General features: G+C 35.6%; 1 protein-coding gene across 11 annotated transcripts in view; it reads left to right on the forward strand.

The window, feature by feature from the left end:
- The window catches only part of QKI (QKI, KH domain containing RNA binding), a 169,563-nt gene that overhangs the window by 96,830 nt on the left and 47,722 nt on the right, over positions 1 to 25,011 (forward strand). For 6 of the 11 annotated variants that reach the window (XR_012628186.1, XR_012628187.1, XR_012628185.1 and 3 more), the window contains exon 5: positions 16,404 to 16,543. Coding sequence is in view for 6 of the 11 variants with exons in the window: in XM_074862995.1 (XP_074719096.1) it covers positions 16,404 to 16,543 (140 nt within the window). In the remaining 5 variants the exon portion in view is untranslated. Of the gene's footprint in view, positions 1 to 16,399; positions 16,544 to 25,011 lie in introns of all 11 variants that reach the window. The other 5 variants (XR_012628189.1, XR_012628188.1, XM_074863001.1 and 2 more) reach the window with 1 other exon arrangement.

Below are 25,011 nucleotides of genomic sequence, written 5' to 3' on the forward strand. Positions count from 1 at the left end.
TCTTCTAGCTATCTCTCTAGGATGTGAGCAGAGCGTGTAATTATTCTTGTCCTCAATTCATGCACAATGCTGTCTTATTTTCTAAGATGGATGAAACCGTTGTAGAATGTAAGAAAGGCATGCACATAATGACCTTTTCTTCCCAGCCTTACCATCTTTTACTTTTGTTATTCAGAACTATATTAATTTAAACTGTAAAACTTTGGTTTGATTTTTATGGGGGCAGATAAGCATGCAATCTAAAACTGTGTATAATAGACATTTTAACAAAACAAGTTTGGAACTTGTCTTCTGCAAAGTAGAAGCAGTTAATTTTTCTAATAACTTTTGCATGTTTCTGATAATGTACTGGAATATATTAAAAATTACTCAGTTTAAATGTCTTCAGACTTGGTTAACCCATCAAGGATTTACTCTGCTTCTGTGGCTTCATACGATAATGACATTCTGTTTGGTTCTTTTAATCTGTCCAGTACTTATTCACAGTATTTCTCTCTTCATTAATATCTTTGTTTAGCTGAGGGAAATGGCTAGATCTACCCGTGCTTCTCTTTGGACACTACGTTGAAAAACAGAACTTGAAAATTTGCAGAAATACATGTCTTAATTTTTCATATTACAGTGACTTGCAATGGAGCTGTGATAATTTGGGTAATTGTAGTTTTTACTCAGTTTGTGCACTCAGTTTTACTCAAAATCTTGCAAATGAAAATGTCAACAGTTTCACTATTTAATGAGATTTTTAAAAAATTATATTTGTTTGGTGAATGTTTTTGTACATTTTACCAAAACCTGTGGGATTCAAAAAGTTCATGTGAAACTGGACTTTTTTTTTTTAAACTACATTTTCATCTAGCCTTGAGAACACATGCCACATGCTGGATACCCTTCATTCTGCAGTCCTTATAATCAATAGAGTTGTTGAATGAAAGTGGTCATAAAGAGGGTTTGGAACAGTGATCACACTTTGAGTTATCTAGGTGGTAACTTGGGTGTGTCAAATCCCGTATAATTGTAGCAAGGATTTGAGGCAACTGCTGCAATAAAACAATACAATTACAGACCGTGCCAGGTTTCAGTCGTAAATACATGGAAAGTTTGTGCGCTGAGATCATTTGAGGTAGTAGTTCTAAATTCCTTCAAGGACTTAACTTTAGTTCATTATCTAATATTTATTGTCAATTCTGTACTCGGTGACAAATTTGTGGAGTTTTCTGTGTTTTGTTGTTTTATTTTTGAAGTAGAAATTAGTTTTATTTAATTTGCATTAATATCTAATCTGTTACTTTCCATTTGTCTTGAACTGTTGTCTGGGTTACTTGTTTACAAATATATTTGTTTTGTAATTGTTGCAACTGAGTAAATATGGAAAGAATTGAAGTATTTCAGGAGGAGGGAGTAAAATGATTAAAACCCAAATATATATAAAAATATGCCTGTGTAATCACCATAAGATTAAAATTACTATAGTTTTAGAGTAAACTTTCTAATAGTGAAAAAATAAGAGAATGGAGATAAAATATAAGGCTAGACTGTTACTAAATGTGTTAAAATCTAACAGTCTTAGCAGTAGTGCTATAGAAATGCTGTATTCTTTGTCCTGCTCAGTACTGTACTACTGATTGTGGGTGACCATTGAAGAAAAAGTTGAATAAATCATGGACGCAACATACTACACTATTATGTATGCACTGCTTAGAAGTATTAGCATAGTATGAATCCAAAGCAGACAACACAAAGCCCACATAGCCCACTCCTCAACACAAAAAAAAAAAAAAGGAAAAAACAAAACCTGGGAAGACCTGAATGAATGGAGGCTCAACCTGAATTGCAATTAACTGGGGAGCTTTCTAGCTATGGAGCAAATCAGTTAGTATATGGATTCGAGTGATCCTGAAATTTAGCTTTTCAGTTGTTTCCAGCTAATAAAGAACCTCTTACCCTGTCTGGACAGCACAATACATTTGGTAACATGCTGTGAACTTATGCCACCTGTAGCACAATGTCTATTTAACAACAGTATTTTGTGGAAAAGGAGTTTGTTACATTAGTCAATGAATTCGACTGTTTGTCTTCTCCAAAAGACCCACGGACTGTAGAGGGGGTCACTAGAGGAGAGCAAGCCACCATCTAAGCAGTGGAATAAGAACCGTGGGCATTCATCTGCTTAACAGTATCTGGTCACTAAGGTAAAGCTCTTCTGTAATAGAATTTCACGAGGCCTGCTGACTGTAGAATTAACTGACCATTATTTCTGGTCTCACTCCTCTCTAATCCAAAATGCAACACAAAAAACTTAGTACTGTGGGAGAAATCACTGTGTAAAGAAATGAGAGAGCGAATAACTGAGTGACATTAATTATATAATTCATTAGTGGAAAGCACTCCTGAGCGATTACAAAAGGCTTTTTTAAAAAAAAAAACAAAACAACACCTTATGTAATAAGGCAGTATTAGTGCTGCTGTATGATGAACAGGGAAACAGGGCCACTGAAGCCCAGCCGATGTTTCCTGTGAAATTACACATTTTTATAGAAGGGCATTGAGATTGCAAATTCCAATTAGAAGATGCTAGAATTAAGGTTGCTAGTTACAACCTTTTTGTGTAAATGAACTTTTCCTTGGAGTTAATCACTATGCTGTTAGTGACTAGGATTTTCTTTGCCACACCTTTATTTAAATAAATGGGACACAGTATGTTCATTTCTCAGGTAGGCAACTGAGATGTAACATTTGAAGTGGAAAATGTTGATTGCTCTGCATGTCTAACTTGAGGTGAGTGGAAACTTGAGTTTTCAGAATACATAACTTTTAAATAGCAATATATGCATTACAGTAAAACTACATTCGAGTTAAGCGCTGGGGTAGGTGTGGAACATGGCCTCGGAGTTGGAAGTCAGGCAGTCAGAGCGTGGGGCTCCCTCATCCTCACCCCCCGTAGTGAGTGGTTTGGTGGGGCAGGGGAGTGGCTGGGCTGCCTGCTGAAGGTGTGACTGACAGCTGGCAGCTTCCCATGAAGCGATGGGCCTGTGCCCTCCTTTGTGCTCAGTCTCCTGCTTGTGGGATGTGTCACTGAGCCAGTTCAGCTCGCTAAACGGGCAGAACCTAATCTGACAGCAGTAGTGTGTTAAACTGTGTTAAACTCTAGAAGGGCTTGGTGAGGGCTGTTGCTGGTGCAAAGAAGAGGGAAGGACTCTGCAGGCAGCTGAGAGGAAGGAGAAGGGAATGGAGCCACTTGTTTTGGTGTGAGTGAGCAGTTAACATTTCAGCACTGTTGAACTGAAGTCTACGGAAGAAAGCCTTCTATACAAGAAAACTCGGAATAGTTCTGGCTTGTGATTTGGGAGAGTGTCTCGGAGGTGACTATGTAAGATCAGTATTCTAATTATAAGCACAGACATTGTGTTTAAAAGCTAGCAAGATTCATTTAAGCAACCACTTATAAAAAAGTTTGGTTTATGTTTAGCGCTGTGTTTTCTTGTTGGCATAAGAGGTGATTTGAATCTAATTATTCAGGATAGCATTTAGCTGCCTAGGCATTTGAATCTTCTTGCCATCCCTGCAGACCTACAGGAAGCGAGTGATTCAGACACCTGCTCTTCATTATGCATTTTCAGGAAATCTTCAAGGCACATTCATCCCAAGGATTGAAATAAGAAAGGGGAAATAAAAATATTAGGTGTAATCATATCAGGGCTGATACCCTATTTTTCAATAAGGTCGGGATTCTGCAAAGCACTTCAGCTTATGCATGAGATCTGTTGTAACATTGATTACTTCCCCCACCTCTGTTTTTGGCAGTCTGACTATGCATGTTCTTGTCAAAACTCACAGTTATCTTACAGAAAGAGCCATTCCCAAGCAGTGCAAGATACAGGTTTTGAGCTAAAGCTCTGGCATTACAACCATGTCAGACTGGCCCTGGCAGTAAAAACAGCTTTGCTTTTCTGTGCACAGCCTCTTTCCTGCATTTTGCTGTGTTCTTGTAGCTCAGCAGTAAAAGTACTGTTGCCAAAGTGTTACTGGTTAAAGTACTAAAGTTTAAATTGACTCCCCTTCTTCTACCCTTTCGCCTCCCCAACCTGGCCCTGAACCAATCTAAAAAAGCAGAGGTGATGAATGTTTGTTTTCCTACTTTTAATTTTTTTAAACTTCACTGAACAAGAACAGTTTCTTTGTGGCTCGTGAAGTTATTCAAAGCTTAACTACTACCTTGGTATGTTTGGTTTGAGTCATGGGTCTCTTATTTTTGTTGCTTTGACAAATAGTAAAAACCTAAAGATCACTATGTACTAAAATAAAACTAACAACATATTACTATAAAAATAATGTTATTTTACATTACAAGTCATTCAATTTTAAAGAAACAGTGGTAACTGTTCATATTCTTAAACAGAGGTCACTTTTTTGTGCGTATGAAGATTAAAAACTATGAACCTGGTTTTTTTTACTTCAGTTTGAGTTTTTTCTCGGGGGTGAATAGGGAAGTTTTCCTTCTGATTTTCTTAAATTTGGCTGGCAGTTTTGTGTGGTTTTGTAACTATCTGAAACTCGTCTATTACATTACAGGTTAAGGGGTGGTACTTTTCAATTTTCTTGGCACACTGAGGTTATGTTAACATCTTCAATCTGAGTTTCTGTTAGTGTTCTGTAGTGACATCTTCGTATACTTTTCTGCAAAGATTTGAAGTGAGTGGAATTTCACTTTTCTTACTAAGTGTTAAGAAGTTTCTGAAAAGATGTTAAGGAGGTTAGTAATCACATTATTGTAAATGTTAACAGCATGAGAAAATGGGGAGGAGTAGTTCTGTCTTTTAAAGGCTTACAATTATTTTGTAACTAAAAAAAGTGAAGGGCTGGCGTGACTATATTGTCATTTTACAAAGTTGTCTTTACAATATGCTCCCTTAAGACCTTCACCAATATTTATGCAGATAAATCCCTATTGATATATCTTCTATTTTTTCATATATATATGAGGCATATATACGCCTTATCCTTGAGGAAACACTAAAAGCAAAATGGTTGGATTTTCAAGCAGAGGCTGAGTCACAGGACTCTGAAAGTGATAGGCAAATTGAGATTAGGAAAGTAGATGTGTGGATATGTTGGCATTAAAATACAGGGTGTAAGCAGCTCTATTTATTCTGATAGCTCCAAAAGGTCACTTAGCTATTACATTTTTTCTCTTTGTATTTCTTTCTACTCCTTTTCTTTAACAGTCCTGTAAATTCAGTCTGAAATACAAAAAAAAAAAGTCACTTATTCCTAGTTGTCTTTTTTTAAAAAAAATCAAATCATGTATGAATTAATGTAGCTTTGTCTGTTTCTTAGACTTAGCAAAAATGAGTGAAAATTGCTGGAATTCATGCTTAGATTAAGCAGGAATAGCACCTGAAGAAAACTGTGGTTTTATTTTGTTATTTCTTGACCCTCATGGTTTGTTTAAGATCACTTATATGTGGAGCTGTCATAGAAGAGCTGGAGCACAGGTGTTTGAGGATGAGCTTAACTGCGAAATTGATCAATTCAACACTGAGCTCAAATTATTGAGGAACGAGTGTTCAAGTGTTGACCGGGTTTGCTATGCAAAGCAGCAATCAAATCTAAGCAAGGCAGAGAGGAAATAAAACATGGATTAGAGAAATAAAAATGGTTGAAATACAGTAAAGACAGATGCCACAATTATCTGGGGCAGTTACTATTGTTGAAAGTTACATGATAGTACTTCAAAAGAGGAAAGAAAATGTTTCAAAAAGTGTAAAATTATGCTACCAGGCTAAGACCTGGTCATGTTCTCCATTGAATACAAAAATACCATTGGTTTTATTCTTTTTACTTTTAGAAGTGCTAGTGATGAATACTACATTGATTGCAGTGTTCAAAATCCAGTATGCTGTAAATGGTTGTCCAAATTGCAGTCAAGAACAGTGTTTTGGAATTGGGTTTTTGTCCTTTTTTTTTTACTTATTAAGAAAATCTCTAAAGAAATACTTAAGTACTATACTGTGTAGACTAGAAGACTGAGAAACCAATGAATACACACTTTTTCCCCTTAAATACAGGTGAGGAGTAGTGGTAGCACTTCTCTTTAAACAATAAAGTATTCAGAAATGTGAAACCACAGGTCAGGTATTTTCCATATGTTCCCAAATCATTAAACCACAGGCTCTGATCACGCTTTCCATCTTTTGCGTTCATTGCACAGATGAAAGTAAAAGTTTCATATGAATGGAAAAAGGAAAAACTAAGGTGCTTACGCTGAAGTTGGAAATAAAGGTTCTTCTGAAAGTGGTATTTACACGTTCTACCCAATCATTCACAACTGCAAAAAGTCTCCAGTCCTAAGTAAAAGAATGGGAACCCACCTCCTGGTAACATCCTTCATCATGGGGCTGGAGATGCCTCCAGCACTTTGTGCATATATTTATTATTTTTTATTCCTCCCCTCCTGGGCAGTGATCTGCCTTCTTAAAGGACAAAGTGGAAAGTGCCTTGTTACACTTTTCTTTGGTCTGGTGTTAGGGCATTCCTGGAACATAGGCATGGTGATGTTAATGCATTTTTGGCTGAGGCAGTATTAGGATTTTGACTGTAATTCCATGGACCAGTGTACCAACCTCTGGACTGTTACTTTGTGTTTTCTTGGAGTTGCAACTTCTTTCTTAAAGCAACTTTCTTGAAGTTGCCATGCCTTGAGTCAAGAGTTGGAAAGTAGATTAGATTAGGTCCTTTTGGATTTCAACACTTTTAACTCTCCTAGTTTGAGAATCCCAGATGAAAAACAGGCATCAGGCTTCCGATTTTGTTAAGAATATTTTGCCTTTATGCATGTATCTTAGCAGAGTTTTAGACGCCTTGGTAAGTTTTCGGGTGAAATACAGAGGCATGTGTTAGCAAGGCTAGTACCTTGGTGTACTAGTCTTCCTCCTCAGTAGAAATATAATGGTAAATTAAAATATAATACAACTAGAATACTGCTTAAGTAAAAACTGAGATACACAAAAAAATCTTTATGTACTTAAAGTGAATTTAATAGTATTATATAGTAAAATATGATGTTACTGACATGTTGACAGTACTTTAAGAAATACATTTTTAGGGAATAACTAGTTCATAAAATCTGGCCTATTCTGGATATATTTTCTGGTTTTTTTTTTTAACATCCTGTTAATGATTGGTAAAATAAAACTTCTAAAGTATGTTAAGACTGTAAACTGAGTAATATCTGTGTGTATAAAAGTGCACGGTGTATTAGGTGCTGCTTGATACTAAGGTAGATGAAAGAATACTTATTTTTGTCAGCTTTTCTTTATCAAAGCTGAATAGCAGAATCAGCTTTACACTGATTAATAAATGCTCATAAACTTAGGGGCAGACAGGTTTATGCAGAAGTGATGTTAGAACAGTTGCAGGTTATTTTGAAGTTAATTTCATTAGTGAGTGCTAATGAATGGACTTGAGTCATGAGTTGAAATAAACTTACTGTCTGTATTTCCTGATTAGAGAATGCTCTGAGGAATGTGTCTGCTGTCACAGATTAGGTTTTGTTGATCTAAGCCTTCATTTAAAAATGTCTTTTGTACCTTGAGATTCAGAATATGGAGGTACTTCTCTTCAAAAAGCCATCTGAAGATAACCCTGAATCAAGAAGACATTGCATTCAAGTTTTATTGGTTATTAATTTTCTTTCAAGGGAATTTGATACTTGTTTACAGATACTATTACATTAACAGCGGTCAATGTGTGAAAATAATCACAGTATTGTGAAATGCCTTGTACTGCTTATTCCCTTTGCTGTAGGGGAATAAAATTTTACTTGGATACCAGGGTAACTCTGTCTCTGTATGAAACTTCCTACTTCAGGATTACTGGTAAAGTTAAAAATGTTAAAACTCACCTGTAGTTGAAAGTCAGAGAAATGAACAGCCTCATTCTGACTAGATAAAAGTTTGACACTTCATGGTAATGTTAAGTATCAGTATTAATTATTGTATTCATCTCTAACAAATATACCCAGGTGTTTTGTTCTTGCTGTGCATTTCATGTGCTAAATTCTCATTTATTCCCTGAGGATACCAATGCATTGAGAAGTTTCTTACATTTATCCCCAAACTGCAATATTCAGTCTTAACAGGCTCCTGGGTTTTGATAGCGCTCAGCAATACAGCTCATTCCACAAATCATTGCTCTTATTTTTCACACTGGCACAACTTGAAACAAATATGCAAGAAGAAAATCCTGGAGAGATGCAGTCCTGTTGCCTGTTTCACAGAAACTACCCTTTGGTGGTGGAGAGTGTGTGCTGGCTCCGCTCTCTGCAGCCATTCACTGTCCAGCTAGAAGCAGGGGGCTATGAGTGCGCTGGCTTGGGCAGTGACAGGGGCTGCTTCTCTTGTCAGCAGACCGTGATTATTGGATCGCTCGATTGTGCTGTGAAGCCACAGCTTTAGAAATATCCAGTGTGGTGTTTTGTGCGTGTCGGAACCATTTTGACTGCAGGGCAGATCTGAACTTGGGGCGGCGCTTGGTTTGAAGTTTCCTGAGCACAAAGTCTGTGTGGAGGCTCTGAGACAGAGAACAGAATCCTTTTGTGTCTGTTTAAACATTAGGTGGTTTTATGCCACCATTTTTTTTCAGAATAGTTCTTAAAAGTTTTTTTAGATAATGCCCTTTGACGATGTTTGGCAGCTCAGCTAGTTTAATGTGAGCTGAAAGACGTGCACTTCTTCATGCAGGATTGTCTTGAAGGGGACTTAGAATACAGTAATAATGGATAAATAAAAACATACTAAATAATACTAACTTGTCTGACATTCAAAACAATAAGTATGTGACTTAATTTAAGCAATTAATTTAATCTGTTACTTTTATGGGAGAAAACTTCAATCAGAAATTCTAAAAGTGAAGTAAGCTACAGTGTTTTCCCTGACCAGCTGTTACTCCTTCAGCATTTCTTTTGTTGCATTATTTTTTCACAGCTTTTTGCTTGTGAACTGCTACCATTAGAAGCTCAGTAGGAGCAAAAGTCTATGTTAATTTGCCTGACTGTAACTGCACAATTAAAGCAGTTTATCAGCAGGGGTTAGGACAATCAGTGTGTTCTGACGCTTCATGTTATAAAATTACTTCTGTTGTTCAAACAGATACTGTAATTAGTGCATCATTTTAAACTGGTTTTCTGCAGGGCTGGCTTGGAGTCTCATCTGATAAAAACTTCCATTTTTGCTACTTAACTAAGAACTTATTTTGTTTGCAGGCCTCTTCCAGAGTAACAGCTTTCATTGAAATGTCAGGAGTATATCATGTGAATACACTTGTGAATGCAGGTCGGGGGTGTGGATTGTTTTTCAGGGGTTTTTTTGTTTTCCACTGGACAGTCCTGTCAAGACAGACTCACTGGCAAAAATGGAAGTAGAAAACTCGATGCCTGTATTTAAATTGTTACTACATACTAGCATTTAATACCTAGTTCTTACAAAGATGAACAAGTTGCTTCATGTCAGATAATAAAGATATCTGTGTGTTCCATCTGTGGTGCATGCATAATTAGATTTCGCCTAGGATATTTCATGAGACATGGTAAGCCAGTCTTTAAGTGGCAGTAACGTGTTAAATTATATGGTCCCTCATCTTCTCCCTTTCTCAATTACAGCACTGACCTTGTGTTGTCACTCAGTAGCCCCTTATGATCTTATTCAACTCACTTGTCCAGCAGAAAATAGCGGGGGGGAGGGGGGAGGGGCTGTGGTTTTGCTGCATCAGCATGTTGGCCTGGCTCTCTGAAAGGCTGGTGTGGTGCTCCAGCCAGTCCTAGTGGAGGAGTAACTGCCTGGTAAGGGGCGTGAACCCTTTGAAGTTGTTAGATTGGTCACAAAACGATGCAATTAGACAACAATAAGAGACAATTCAAGTGATTTTTTGTTTCATTAGGGCTAAAGCTCTCATGAATATGTATCAGCTGATGTGAAGTTATTTGTATATCTTGAGACTTACAAGTGATTTATTCCTTGCACAATATGTTACAGAAATCCCCTGTCTTCCAAATGTTGTCAACTATCTCTGCAGCAGAGACACCAAAAACTTAAAAATAAAGTTCTGTAGCTCAGGTTGGCAGAAAGAACAATTATGAGAACAAAAGTTATGTTGAACAACAAAAGATGGACAACTCCTGTGGCCCTTGAAAGGGAGTAATGACTTAGTATAGGGAAAAGAGCATTCTTCTTAGATTCCTCTGGCTTGGTTTTACTAGTTCAACTGTGTTGACAAAAGGTTAAGTAAGGTGTAATCCATTCTGAATGGTTGAGTAATGTTTCTCTCGGACTCATTAATTCAGACCTGACATTGTTGCATGGCTACAATACATATCAAGCAGGACTACAGTTTGCTTACAATGACCTTTTTAATTTATCACTTTTTAGAAAGTTTAACTTTTGTTTCAAATTTTCTTTAAATCAACACGTAGATTTTTTTTTTAATTCACACAGCTTCTTTTAAACTGCTCTTCCAGTTATTTTTAAAACTTTGATACATATGTGTGAATGTTTTCATTATGGAAAAGAAACATTCAGCTAGAACTACTGTCAATTGTACCTATAGCATGATTTATTAGACAAAATTATTGTGGTAATTTTACTAAATAGCTGAATTTCTTCTCTCCACATCATACCTCCTCCATTTGACTGTGAGAAGTGGCTATGAATGATTTTACTGTTTCGTACATCTTAGGATAATTTTAATTAAAGTTCTTAGAATATGCTTGAATTAAACCTTTGTATGGTTTAAAGGACTAAAGCTATTGTGATGCCTATTAATTTTAGCATTCAATTTGACATCCTATGAAAACATTCTTCCCCTTTAGCTTTTCTGTGTTTCTTGTCATTCAGTAGGGAGAGCAGCTTCTTGTAATAGGTTGGTGAAAACAAAATTTAATAACCTATCACTTCAAGATGAGTGAGGATACTAAGGTCCATTCTCAACATTTCCTTGAGCCAGTGGCTTTATTTTTTAAAAGGCCCCTGCTGTTCGTACTGAGCTATGTTTGTATTTTCTAGTGGACATTACTGGAAACTGTATGAGTTAGAGTGGAAAAAGTGCATAGGATGGGAGTTGCACTTTTTTTTATTACTATGGGCCATAGCTTTCTGAAAATGCCATGTGGAAAACTTCCTTCCACTCTTACTGCATTGCATTCATTCTTTCTTTATTGTCTAACTAATATATCCTTGCCTGCATGTAAACAGATACTAGGAAAGTATTTCTTTTCAGTGTTTTACTTAATTTCCCTTTAATGGCATTCTGACAGCTGGAAATAACTGGATTCTACTTCATCATTTTTTAATTTGTCAACCTTTTTTTAGTGAGTTGACCATACTGTGAAGGTCTTTAGGCCTTTGCGGTGAGAAATAAAGTTTGAGATTTTTTTTAAAGTTCTTGATAAAATATTTTGATGGTTTTCTTTCTGAAAATATTTTCTCCTTTCACCATTTGAATCTTTTGAACAATTTTGGTCAAGTTTGACAGACACTTCTTTCCTTTGAGTTTAAAGTTTTTTGAAAGTTATTAGCTAGGTAGAGGAGAGGCCGAACTTAATACCTCTAGTTGAGGGAAGGGATGTACTGAGTTTTCAGTCATCTGCACTGCATAGCTTACAGAAAGCTAGTAAATTGCTCTGTCTCTCTTGTGAAGTGTATAGTCAAGTTATTAAGAAGGAAACTTTGGGATACAAAGATGTAAATAGAAGTGGCCTTAAAGAACTAGGATGCAGAAGGTATAAGACCATGGCTTGGAGTTAACTGTGGTGGGGTAAGGTGTATGGAAAACACAAGACACAAATCAACAGGGAACTGGACTTCAGTATTTCTCCTCATGGAACAACTTTTCTAATATTAAAGCATGGCTGTATAGATGAAAGTCAGTTGCATCTTCTGCTTGCTTTTTGGCTCCCCCCTAAATCCCTCTCCAAGAAAATAATAGGGGAAAAAAAATCTGTAGTTTTGTTACTTTTATTTTTGTGCAACTGAATTTCAAGCAGTTGTAGCAAGATTTTTTTTCAAAAACTACCTGATCCATTGACCTTAATAGCAAGATAAATGTTGAGCAGATTCAAGTCCATTATTGTGTATAGGTACCCTGAGGATAATGAGTGTATATGCACAGGCAACAGAATGAAAGCAAAATCTGTTTACAGGATTAGGCTATATTTAAGGATACTGAAATTTCTGCCAAACAAGGAGCACAGTGAAATTTCATCTGCCAGTTATGCTGCTCTTAATGTTCTTTAATTTAGCAGACAAGATAGTTTGGTTGTAATTAAGCTTTTCTAATATTGTTGTTCCCCAAGGCTGTAGCATAAATCATTTTACTCTGTAGTTTCCTGCATCTTCACTGCCTCCATTTTTCCTGTATAATTCTTCCATAAACAATCTCTGGGATGCAGGAAAACTTCACGCTGTAAATTACTTCTTATGTATGCAATAGAATTTTGAATATATGCAGTTGAATTTGTTTTTCCCTGAGGATTTTATTCAGGTTTTCTGGTTTTCTTGGTGATGTTTGTTTCTTCTATGTGCATACCCTTCCTGCTGTGGTTACAAATTTTTTTTGCCCAAAATAATTCTCATGACAATTTCTGTTCCTCTTCGCTGCTTTTTCTATAGATAGACTTGGCAACCAGGCTGAATTGCTCAACACTTGCTACTGAAGGACGAGAGGCAACGGGCACACTGAAATAAAATAAATTGCATTTAAACATAAGAAAAAGCTTTTTTTTTATTGTGACTGAACAGTGGTTGAACACTGAACAGGTTGCCTGGAGAGGGAGTGGAGTCTCCATGCTTGGAGATATTTAAAACTTGGCCCTCAGCAACATACTGCTTGACTGATTACAGGGGTTGGACGGGATGATGTCCAGGGTCCCTTCCCACATCAGCCATTCGCTGGTTCTGTGAAGTAATCTGGTTTGCCATAGCTACAATTTACTTCAAGATAGCAAGTTTGTAGGTTTTTTTCTGCAGTGTTATGCAACAGGACAAGTTGTAGTCATTCTCTCTTGCTCATACTTTCACCTTTTTCTCCCTAAAGAATTTAAAAGGAAAATCCTAACTAATCCTTAGAGTGTTGGACCATATTTCATGAGTCTTAAGAAAGGACACCTTCCAACTGCAGATATGTTCAATTTAGCCTTTTCTACGATAAAACAGGGTTAGGAAAAGATGCTTTCAAGACTTGTTGAACAGAGGACTAGTTTTTGTCACTTGGGGGGAAAATGTGTTTTTTGCAAACCATCATTTCAGGATTTAAAAGGAGAATGAGGTAGCACAAAAAATTGCAACTCTTAACTGCAAGAAGTTGCAGGGTATCTCTCCTTCCATGAGCCTAGCCCTGTCATACATCTTGCATCTGACTTTGTTTGCATGAGTGGCCTAGTATAGACCTGAATTTCCAGCTTTTGATAAAAACAAACAAAAAATTGAACATACATATTGGTATGATATTTAACTAGCATTTTCAATAAACCAAAAGACATTTCTTGGAAAACTGTTCATCTACTAGGAAAGCCACCTCATGGAACAGTATGGAAGCAGTGGAGGAATTGGAAGCCCCAGTGCACTGAGGTAGAACTGAAGAAATTAGAAGCCCATTCCAAACTCCGTTCTCTTACTTTTTTTGACTAATTGGTTTTTCAAAACATATTGCATGGACTTTTATTCTTAATCTTTCTTTCAGTCTTACCCTTTGCCACAACAACAGGACTTTTATTAATGTATTTCATGACCATAGAAGAGCATATATAGAACTAGTCATATACTAGTTCAGTTACCTTACTGATAAGTATTTGTATGATTGTTTGTGCTGTGAGGTCTGACCTTAATATGTGTAATTATTGACCTTACACACAGTGTGTTCCACCTAAAACTAAATTAGAGGTTGTGGGAAAAAAAAATATACAGTATCAATATCATCTGTTTGTTGTCCTATGTGCAGCTTTTTTTTTAATTGAACAAAAAAATCCTCATGCTGCACCAAAATAATTTGAATTACAGCACCAATAGTTGAGATTATGTTAATCTGAAATATTTAAATACTGATTAACAGAAAGGCACGCTATTTGTTTTATATAACAAAGGAAATATTTTTGTGTGTTCTAAAAGTTACAAATCAGGCATACATCCACTATAACAATATGCATTTTTTGCTGCTGACAGGTGGTAATTCCTCCAAATCTTCCAAGTTTTTGAGACATTGCACCATATTATTTTCATTATGAAAGAAATCTATGCAGTGCACTAAGGCCCCTTTATGTTTGCCCACCCTGTGTATAAGTATGCCACTTATGGTAGCTAAAACTGCATTTAGACATTCCTTCTATTTTAGGAACAGAACCTGCCGTTTTGCTTGGGAACACCTTTCATTGTCATTTGTCTCTCTTGGCTTTTTTTTTTTTTCCTCCTGTGGTACTATAGTTGTGCAGGTTACCATGCATCTCGTGTTAGTAACCGGTACTTTCCCATTCCAGGGTTGTGTCAGCTCACCACCAGTCAGTGCAAGAAGAGGTAGCAGCATGTTTCTTGCTCTGCCCTCTGCTGGTTTAGGAACCTTCTCTCATTTATCATACCTGAAACATAATACTTTGTATTACCTCATATTAATATAGCTTGTCACCATCTTAAAAGAAAACAACTCACTCCTGCTTTGGATTAAAAATAATAATAATAAATTGAATTGTTTAAATAGTAATAATGGAGTTTTGATCATGATTGATTGAAATAAGCTGCAAATACCTTGTGGTAGATAGTTCTTTCAAAGATCAAATTACATCAGAGAACATGTTATAACTCAGCTGCTCTTTGCGTCAGATTCTGTTTTATAAATGAGGACTATTTTTCTCTCTTTCTTTTTTCAGTTTCTGAAATTCACAAAGATGTTTTCACAGCCACCATTGTTTAGGAAGTTGGCTAAGATAACATTTAAAGAAAATAATCACTGTAGCTGACAGTATGGAGTATGTACATGTTACATGAATAATAGTGAAAAGAAATTTCCTTCAAAGTACTGATTCTTTTACATAATTTTTCTATACAGCTTTCATGATTGTTTTTTTTTTCCCCCATTTTTATCCTTGTCTATTCCACAAAACATTTCAGACTTAAAGCAGCTCAATTAAAGATAGAACATTCGAAGGAACAGTGCTCCCTCAGGTATATATGAATATAAAGTACTGCAAGTATTTGTTAGTATTAAATCTTCAAACATTTCCTCTGCATGTCTGATTTCCTGGAGGAATTTTAATGAAATTTGGGGAAAAAGACACATTTGCAATTAACTTTGCTTGCCTTTTCTTTTTTTTTTTAAATATGAATTGTGGTTAAGCCACAAATGTTTGTCTTGCAAATAGGAGGCTCTTCTGTTATGCCCAGGATTTTGTTTTAAATAACTGGGTTTTGTCTTAGGGCCTTTATTTAGATTCAAAAGTTACAATAAACCTTTCTCATTTAAAAATTTTGATATCCCCACCCCCCCTTTTAATTGTTTTATTACATTTTAAATATTGTCAGGCTTAAATTATGTTTCTGGGAAATTTAGCTAGCTTTATTCACTGTTTAATAAAAATGGAATTGGGAAGCTTCTGTGTTGTGTTCATTATCTTCTTATTTGAAAGATCAGATACTTGAATGTGTTACTTAAATTTACTGATAGATGTTGGTTAAAAATGTTTACTTTAAAAAAAAACGTTTTAGCATGTCCTCCTTTTCTGAAAATGTTACTAAGCTTTTATCTTTGGGATTATTAATACCATCGACCTGGTGACAGTCTTGTTACGTGTTGTTCTGTGTCTTCAGTATTAAAGCCTTCTCATCTCCTCCTCTCTGCCCTTCATCCAGTACATGTCGCTCTGCTTTGAAAATAGCCTTTTCATGAGTATTTAAAAGCAAATTTTAACACTGAAGAATTGCTCTCTTGTCCTTTGGGGTGATTCAGATGGAGTTCCTGTGTATGGTATCTGTTTCACTTTTCTTGAAATTACTAGGTTGCTTAACCACCAGTATATTTTATCTGTTTAACCCTTGAAAGGCTTCAAAGAATATTGAAAGTATACTGTGTTTGCAGTACTTATTCTGGTTCCTTTGGTTGGTTGGGAATAAGAAATCACATTTGTTTTGTAGTCTTAAAAAAAAAGTATGAGGTTCCAAAACACAAACAAAATCCCCAAAAAGATATTTTGAAGCCTGAGTTCTTGTTAAGTAACCACATGAAACAAAACAATCTCCACAGTATGAAGAAGTCTTTTCCCATCTGGCTGAAAATACAGTTCACAGTACTCACAGTTTGTCTTATGTGATTGTTTTGTACAGAATGTAACAGTGCTTCACAGCTTCCATGTTTTAATTTTTTTTAGGAAGAACAGAACCGAGGCAAGCCCAACTGGGAACACCTGAATGAAGATTTACATGTACTTATCACTGTGGAGGATGCTCAGAACAGAGCAGAAATAAAACTGAAGAGGGCTGTTGAAGAAGTCAAAAAGTTACTGATACCTGCAGTAAGTATTTCTATGCAAGTCTTCAATTTCTAGAAGTTACTTCTGAAATACAATTAATGCTGCAGCAGTAAGAGTAAGCCTGCAGAGCAGCATCCTAAAATGAAGTTTACATATTATTTTGTAATACTCTAGTGATCTTTAAAATGTCTCGTCCCAGATTGAATTATTCCTCATAACAGAATAATATTTTTAATAGATGTTAAATTTTTTTAGCCTGTTTTAGATATAGTTGCAGGAATTTCTTGTCACCTTTAATTTAAAAGGTGATGCTGAACTGTTACAAACATGAGCTATCACTTTAAGTCTGGGGAAGTATGACATGCTTTTATGTTTCACTTTGAGATGATTCTGGTACTTTAAGAAAAGAAGGCATCTTTTCTTAGATCATCACATTAAACACCTTCCAAAAAGAACAAAAACCTTCAGGAACACAGTATCAAAAAACTTTGCTGTCAGTATACTGGCGAAAAATAAATATAGTGGAACTGGACAATGGTTTTTCTTTCTCATTTCTTGATAATATAAACTGCCTTCTGCTCAGCCAGATGACTTAAAGCCTTTTTCAGGGTCCAGAATTAACCTGTTAGAGCCCTTCTCTTAGATCTGCTTTGAATTCTCACTCAAAGCAAGGTGATTCAGTGTGGCTGTATAGTGCATCCCTGCCATTAACTTGCATGTTGTGCTGATTTTTGCCACCACTTTTGTGCCATTATAAAAGGATAAAAATAAACTATATCTTTTTCAGTGGAGGAAAAATTTTCCATGTTACAAGGAAAAAAAAAGATTATTTTGTGAAAGAAAGTAGTAGGTGGTATTAAAATGACTAGTGATTTTGGGTGCTTGGTGAATGCTAGTAGATGCTGGCTGTGAGGAAACTTGTGGTGACACATACTGTATAAGCACACTTATTCAGAACACATTTTTTAAATTACCAAAGATTGGGAGAGAGACAGTTTTTGAATTAGTAAAATATGATAGAGTATTAAGCAGGAGGTACAAAAAGATGCAATTTAGACCTCTTCACATTGCACACTGTCAGCCCCTGAAAGCAGAAGACAACTAGAGAAAGTAGATCTTCAGAATTTATTCATCTACTAAAGAGATCTTGAGCCCATTAGGGATTGAGTTTATAGTCAGGATTAGAAATAGTAATAAGAAAGACTTTTTATATGGGTAAAACTTGAAACCCTGTGTTCATTCTCTAACTACTATGCAGCAAATAATTTTAAAACCACACAACTCAAACTTCCGTGTGATACAGGGTTGATTTTGTCAAATGTCTGTTGATTATTCTACCTCCCTTTTATTGCTGAATAATATCACTGAAGGGTCATGGTCAAGATGATCTGATAGGTCACAATACCCCAGTACATCTTAAATAGTAATGTATATATTTTATGTAAGCTTGTGTTATACTTGGTTTCCAGAGCTGGTGGATGGTGGTGTTTTGAGCCTCAAAAAAAAAAGATTGATTAGTAGTTTTTCATTGCAATAGTGTCAGTCGGCTCTTTGTCTTGAAAATATTTTGCCTCATTTAGTAACTTAATCAGTGGGGGGAGCTCTGTAATTCTGATTACAGAAATATTTTTTTTCCCTTTAGAAAAAAACAACTGAGGGCTAATTATTGTCCAAATATAGCATCAGTTGAAAAACACTGTCAGTTCATTTCATTAACATCTCTACATATTATGTGTAGGCATAAGAGATTTGGGCAGTGCTTATTACTTACATGAGCAAGAGTTAAAGGTCTATTGGCTCTCATATCTGAAAATTATGCCTCGTTGAAACAGGCATGTGAATTAGTATATAAGTGAACTACTTTTTGCACTACTTTATTGCATCTGTTCAGTTAGTAAGAAAAATGACTGTTTAATAAAATTATGGTTTCAGGCAGTTTGAGAGTTGAAAAATTCTGCTTTAGGATTAAAAGATATGAATTGAAAACTTCCATGAAGGAAGCCATAAACCTTTACGTAATTAGGGCAAGCATGCAGAAAAAGAAGAAATCCTAGCCAATTATGATAAGATGGGGGAAACTGTGGATGTTGGAAGATTCCAAAGATGCTCTAAAATGTATGAATGGAAAATTGGAAATTCCTTTTCACATGGTAGAATACCTGCAGCTATTACTGTTTTTCAAATAAATGTCAGAGGATTAAAATTGATAAAAATATATTAATGCATTTCTGTTTTATCTCCATCCAACTTTAATAAAATTTGAAATTTTGTAGGAGAAAAGATTCAGTCTCATCCTTGCCGTATAGTGGCAATGCTTCAGTTTTCTGAGACAGGTTTCAGAAAAGCAAGCTAGTGTTAGAGATGGGAATGAGTTACTAATTTCTTGGAATAATCAGTTATTTTTATACTGTAGTTATTAAAAAGCCTAATTACAATTTATAGCAACAGTGCACATATAGGCACATTTCTAAAATGGATTTCCGTTTGAAGGTACTTCGGTAGTGAAGTGTTTCTTCTCATCTCTATGAATCTGGATCACTAGTGATTTTTTTTTTTCTTGTGGATTTGAATTGTTTATTTCCCTTTCCACTTGCTCTTGGATTTTTACCAAAATGGTGATATAGTCAAACAGTTTATCTTCAGAAATAAAAAGGGTAACTTGAGGCACACCAGCTGAACAAGCTGGTTTTTTTCCCTGAGGAGAAAGGCCAAAATCTGGTGGGTTTTTTTGTTTTGTTTTGTTTTGTTTTTTAAGATACTGTTTTGTATTGTATTTAAATTTCTTTGGTATGAAACTTCTTTTGTTTTAGCTATACTGCAAGTTCGATAGGACTAATTCTTTTCCTCTTCCCATAGTTTATTGAGATACTGGTCATTATCTGGACCTGCAAGATCATATGGTACTGTTTCTTTCATGTTTTTCTCCAAAGAAAAACAGGAAGAATAAAACAGTCTCCAGACTTTTGAGATCACGTTGAGCTATATGGTCCTTATGCCTCCTTTGAAAGTGAATCCTACAGGTTATTGATCTGATCTCTCTTCATTGTGAGAGCTTTGAGACTTTATTTGTTACTTGTGAGAGTCCAGTAGGGATGGGCAGTTCTCTAGCAAAGGAAAGACAAGAGGTGTTCTGGATTGGGCACTGCAGAATGTAAGAAAAAATGCAGAGCCTGTGTAGGGAGATGTACATAATTAAGTACAGTGTACTGAGTTACAGCGTCATTAAGGGTTTGCAATTATTCTTTGAGATCCTGGGCAGTAGGGCTGAATTCTGCTGCTAGAAATATGTAAGGCTTTTGCATGTTCTAAGAAGTGTTTAATGAACTCTTCTAGCTGAATGTGTTTTCTAGATACTCCTCTCGTTACACAGATGTCCAGGTCTCTAATTACTAATTCACCTTTATACTGTCTTTGTATAGGATGAGGCACGTAGAACAGAATTCAGATTTCAGGCAAATACTTTTTACCTCTTTTTCCTTTGACTCCACATTCTTCCTTTCTGAGTAAAAGGCTGGCTTTTACTAATTCTAATTTGGTCTGGAATCAGTGTTTTTCAAATTCTTTGTATTGCTTTTCCGGCATTGGGGCAGCTGTAGTTTTACTTGGTTGCTGCCTTCATCTTGTCTGACGACAGCTACAACATAGTAGTCAGTGATGTTCTCTGTCAAACTGTGTATATCATTTGGCACTACGATAATGGAATTTTAAGGTTGTGATGGGTAGGACGTATGTTTCAGTAGAAGATCATTTAATTTCGTTAGTACATTTGGTTGTTGCCTGTAAGAGTGATTTTTAGACTTTTTAGTCTTGAATATCTTTAAATTTAGCTGTATGGTACAGGGGAAAGTATCATTATTTAAACAAAAAATAATTGAGCTTAATTTAAATAAATACTCAAGCAGTATTGATTTCATAATGTCAAAATCCTTAGTTGATGAATGTCAATGATTTTTTTTTTAAGGTAATTCAAACACAAATAAAACCATGCTATATATCTGAGATAAGATAATTATTCCTTAATATGGAATAACATTAATTATGACAAAATAGATGGGAGTCAACAAATAACCAATTTTATCATGGTCATTTTTGTGTATTTTGTAGCAGCTTTATGCATTAAGCAACAGTTACTACCAGTCTGTGATAACGTTCCCAAGCATTTCGTCCTGTTTAGTGATAGATGTTTTAGTGTTGTAGTTGAGGAATGACAAAATGGAGTAAGGAAAGGATGCAAAATAAAGGTGTTACTAGAACACAGTTTCCACACCAAAATGATCTATAACAAATTCACAGAGAGTCCAAATTACCAAAAGCTAATAAGGCATTTAGTAATAGAGGAAAGCTTGGATAATTCTTGATGTATGGAGGAGCTGAAGTTGGAAATTAATTTTGCCAGTTGTCGGGTCAAAGCCAACTTTGCAGAGCTACAAATCCTCAAATGTTAAAGCAGAAATACCAAACTGGTCTGAAGAGTGCCGGATAAACTGATCTTACTGTCCTTTAACCATATCATAATTGCTGCTATGACTGTAGTCCATTTCCAGCAAGCTGTTTTGGAAGGCTAAGTGAATTAGTGAAACTATGAAATAAAGGAAGTAAATCATACACTCTTGCCTCTAAAAATTTTCATAAACAACAGAGAGAAAATAGCTATGCTTAACAAATAATAGAGTAGTAAAAATCAGAATGAGAACAACTGTGGAAATACTTGAAAATTGCCCAAGAGGCTGAAGCAGTTGCTGAAAGTGATTGATTGAATCTTCTTGAGCTAAGGTTTTACTATTCAGTGAATTTACTTTGGCCTGAGGGGCTGGTAAGGTTAAATGCAAGGCACTACTGGAAAAGTATAAGTAGGAGTGGGGATCCGAATGTTTAGAAGATGTGTTAACCAGGGCAGTACAATTAAGAAATACTAGCTGTTTTCAGAGGAAAAGAAGCAACTTAACACTATGTAAGATCTTGTATTTCACTTGTGCAATAAAAACAGCCTCACCAAGTTGAAACTCAATTCTAGATCATGGAGAAAATGGGGAAAACCTGTGCCGATGATGGCTGCCTTCAGTATCAGCTGTGATAAAAGATGGAACTGGGAGAAACCTTACAAATTATTTTTTTATGTCAAAATATTAAAACAGATAATATACACTGTTTATAAAACAAAGGATTATTATCTTCTGTATAGTAGAAGGTAGAGGAATTAAGAATAAAAAAAATAGTGGAAGGAAATCTGGGGATGTAGGATTTGATTTTTACCTTGAAGATAGCCATCTCTCTGCTATGAAGAAAAAAATAATTGAATAAAAGAATCAAATAAACTATTCACTGTAAGCATCATGAAGCATGATACTGTTTATGTTCACTGTCTTGAAAGATAGTATGCCAACAAAAATATCTACAAAGCTTTGTATGAAGGTGTAATGCAGACAGCTATAGCAAATGTATGTGACCCAATGGCTAAACAAAAAAATCTGTGTTAAATGGGATACAATCTCTTCTTCTGTATCTGTTGCTTTAAATTGTGAAGAGATGTTGGAAAAACACAGTACAAGCATTTTGTGGTTACACTGGATATCTTGCTTCACTAAAGAACTGAGCCTTTTCCATGGTAGTCCAGCTAATGTGCAAGGATTTTACTCAGACTTTCTTCTTCCAAATGCTTGCTGTACTCCTTATCAAAACAGCAGCAGAAAATGACATTCTAGTGTTTCATCTGGTTTAATGTGCTGTTTACTGCATGATTTTTACAAACTGGAACATTCTTTACAGTGATGCCTGATATGTAAGTACTCACTAGCTGTCCTTCTGTTTACTCCCTGTTACTAGGGATGTTATTTTGATGGTAGTTCCATTTTTAGTCACTCCTATATGCAACACATTTTCTTTATGTAACAGGAGAGAATAGAATTAAGGGGCAATAGTATTGGCCGAATGTTTTATTTTTCAGCTGGATAAATTAAAAGCATTTCTTTCCCAAAGACAGCCTTCAGCAAGTGTGAGAAGGTGGTGCTTCTTTATTAAACTAAATTTCTAATACCTTCCTTGTAAGTGTAGTTGTAAATTTCCATTGTGGTGTATTTTTGGCTTCTTATAGTAAACTGAAGGATGTCTTCATTTTTACCCTGAAAACTTTGTGTACTGTGAATTACATAGCAAAAACCTGATACGGTAGAAAGAATTTTAATTTAAGAATTTTTAATCATGCTTTAGCTTTAATAAAAAAATGGGGGGATATTGTAGTAATGCTGTACATAATTTGTTGCTCTGTAGCTAAGACTAGCAAAAGCTTGAAATTTGAAAGATACTAGGACAAGATTTTGTTTGTTTTAGCCATCTAAAAAGTCTCAATAAATTCTGCATGCAAGTTTGACTTCCCTGAATAGATCTTTCTAATTCATTCCTGCATGGTGTGCTGGTTTTACATTTTTGCTTTCACAAGTGAGAATATAGTGCCGCCTTCTATCGTCTCCACGTTGAAATGTTGGTCATGCTGTGCAATCCATTGTTTGCTGCTTGTTCAATTAAAATTATGAAATGAATAAGTGATACAGTAGCCAAAAAAGAACTGTGCTGTCCTTAAAAGCTTTTTAGGAAATTCCTGCATTACATCTGTTTTGTCAGTACAGATGCAAGTCTCTCACAGGGCACATCATGTAAGTGATCGAAAGGGAAGCTCTGTAGGTAGGGTAATGAAGCAGCCAGACTTCTTGGGAGTAACTGCTAGATGACACGTGGTAAACTTTTTGATGTGGAGGAGAGGTGATAGTATGTTATTTTTAGTAGTGTGAAGCAGACTTAATGTTTCCATGACAGTATGAACCAAGGGTTGCTGCAGTCCTGCCATTCCTTCATGATTTGCTGTTCCTGCTTCCTGTTTTGCATCTGAAAGGACTGGCCTTCATCTGACCATGTAGCAAGTCCATTTGGTGGAGAGCTTAACCTTGGATTAGCTGACTTGCTACGAATCAGTTTTGGTTTAGCACTGACAGAAGTGACGGAATGAGAACACGCAGCTAGGGAAAAATGACATTGCAGCAGACCACCCTTAAATAAACTTCTGTAGAACTTCAAGTGAGTATGTTCACCTGCAGATAGGATGAGAACAAAATAAACAGAAACTCAGTGTAGCAGAATATGACAGTGGAAAACAGACGAGGAAAGCCTATAGTATGTAGGTTTTCCTCGTCTGTTTTCCACTGTCCAGTATAGTCTAGTACTTCTAGAACCCAGGGAAATGAGTTAATTGTGCCTGCATACAGTTACTGTTGAATAACCTATCTCTTTTCTCCTTTTCCTTCTCCAAAATTTTTGTTGGAGATGTATACCACCCTCCTCTGTATTCATTTATTTAAGGTGTTACAAATGTATAACTTGAGAAATGGTAGGTCATAATTTCTGAAAAATACCTTGCGAAACTGTCAAAATAGTCTCTTCTCAAAGAGAAACGAAGCAGCTTAGTTGCCTGAAACTCAGTAGGCACATGCCCTTCCAAAGCAGAATTATGCGTTTATTAGGAGCTCTAATTAGGTTCTATGTGGGTTTTGTCTGCCTTCCAGAAATGTGCTTGATCTATTTGGTTTTTGGTAGACATAGCTGTGGAAGAAAAAAATAACATTGCCCTATTCTGGTAATTCATTTCATGATACCTGTAACTTTTTCTTTTTCATTCTTCATCCCCATTTTTTAAATTTGGTTCATCTGTTCTTGGCTATTTCCAGTGTTTCCTGTAGTCTTTGGTTTTTTTTTTTTTTTTCCGTATCTTTTTTTTTTTCTTCTGTTGATAGCCCTGGAGCAGAGCATGTAAGGTGGGATCTTTATATAATATCTTGTTAAAGTATTTCTTCCCTTATTCAAGAAGTAGATGGTGAAGCTATGATTCTTCTTGTCTGTGTATCTTGATAAAGATGACAAGAAAATTGCAATAAATTACCCATGTATTATTTTCCTTATCCTTCATTTCTAGTTACAGTTGCTCTTTGTTTGGTTAGTTTTCTTTTTTGAAATCACAGCATTATGCCTAATTGAAAGAAATGCTAATTGTAGAATTGTGATTCCTGGGGAGACATATTAGGAAGAATAGAAATTTGTTGTCTTGCACTTTTAACACGTTTTCATACTAAATATTAATCAGACTACATTAAGGAGGTCAGATCACTTTATGTACAAGTTGTTTTGGCAGTGGTTTCTAGAGGGATCTTAGCAATTGCAAAGATTTTTCTGTAAAGTAGTAGTAAAGTAACCAGTAAACATTTCCCTTTTCCAGCTATTTAAATCATGCTTTATTGCCGGTGTTAGTTCTGAAATGTAGATTTCTAATCATATAAAAATAAGATTTGTCATACAAACATCTGTGGTTTAATGCTGATTGATGATTTATAGTCATCAAGTTGTTCTATATTATGCTATTTTGATGTCAGAACACAGAAAATTCTAACCTTTGGAAAAGTGCCCAGTGTTTTTCACCTATCATTCAATAGAAAACTTAAGTGTTTCTTCTTTAAAACACTACAGAA

Source organism: Strix uralensis, chromosome 3, assembly GCF_047716275.1.
Source record: "Strix uralensis isolate ZFMK-TIS-50842 chromosome 3, bStrUra1, whole genome shotgun sequence".
Classification (NCBI taxonomy): Eukaryota; Metazoa; Chordata; class Aves; order Strigiformes; family Strigidae; genus Strix; species Strix uralensis.